At 44.0% G+C, this 452-nt stretch overlaps 1 protein-coding gene across 1 annotated transcript; it reads right to left on the bottom strand.

Moving 5' to 3' along the window:
- Nucleotides 1–6: 6 nt before the first annotated feature.
- On the bottom strand, nucleotides 7–447 carry LOC106820574 (calcium-transporting ATPase-like; the record flags this gene model as incomplete). The annotated part of the gene is made up of 1 exon (XM_014825082.1): nucleotides 7–447. A coding segment is annotated over one exon (441 nt), but the record flags the coding sequence as incomplete, so codon positions are not given.
- Between the last annotated feature and the right edge of the window lie 5 nt (nucleotides 448–452).

Below are 452 nucleotides of genomic sequence, written 5' to 3'. Positions count from 1 at the left end.
GATGGCAAGTGCTATGGTAATGGCTACGGGTAAACCTTCCGGTATGGCTGAAACGGCGAGTGCAACACTGAGTAAAAAAACTGTCGATAGATCGTTTCCACGCGCAATGGTAATAGCAAAAATCATTAGGATAAGAATTAGCATTGCCCAGGTGATTTGCATGGTGAACTTGTGTATGCGTAACATTAACGGTGGTTGTGAATCTTCATTTCCGGTGACGTCTGAAGCAATTTTTCCTATTTCAGTTTGTATGCCTGTCGCGATTACTTCACCTTGGCCACGACCACTCAACACCACAGTGCCTGCATATGCCATATCTAATCGATCACCTGCGGGCATTTCATTGTTGCTTACAAAGGCTGAGTTTTTTTCGGTAGTGAGTGATTCTCCCGTGAGCATAGACTCATCAATTTCGAGAGTGATTGATTGACTAAGTTTGATGTCGGCAGGTA

The sequence above is a fragment of the Priapulus caudatus genome, unplaced genomic scaffold (genome assembly GCF_000485595.1).
Source record: "Priapulus caudatus unplaced genomic scaffold, Priapulus_caudatus-5.0.1 Scaffold24989, whole genome shotgun sequence".
In the NCBI taxonomy this organism is placed as follows: Eukaryota; Metazoa; Priapulida; class Priapulimorpha; order Priapulimorphida; family Priapulidae; genus Priapulus; species Priapulus caudatus.
The sequence above is the reverse complement of the archived record's forward strand: the minus strand, read 5'-3'. Positions and strand labels throughout refer to the sequence as shown.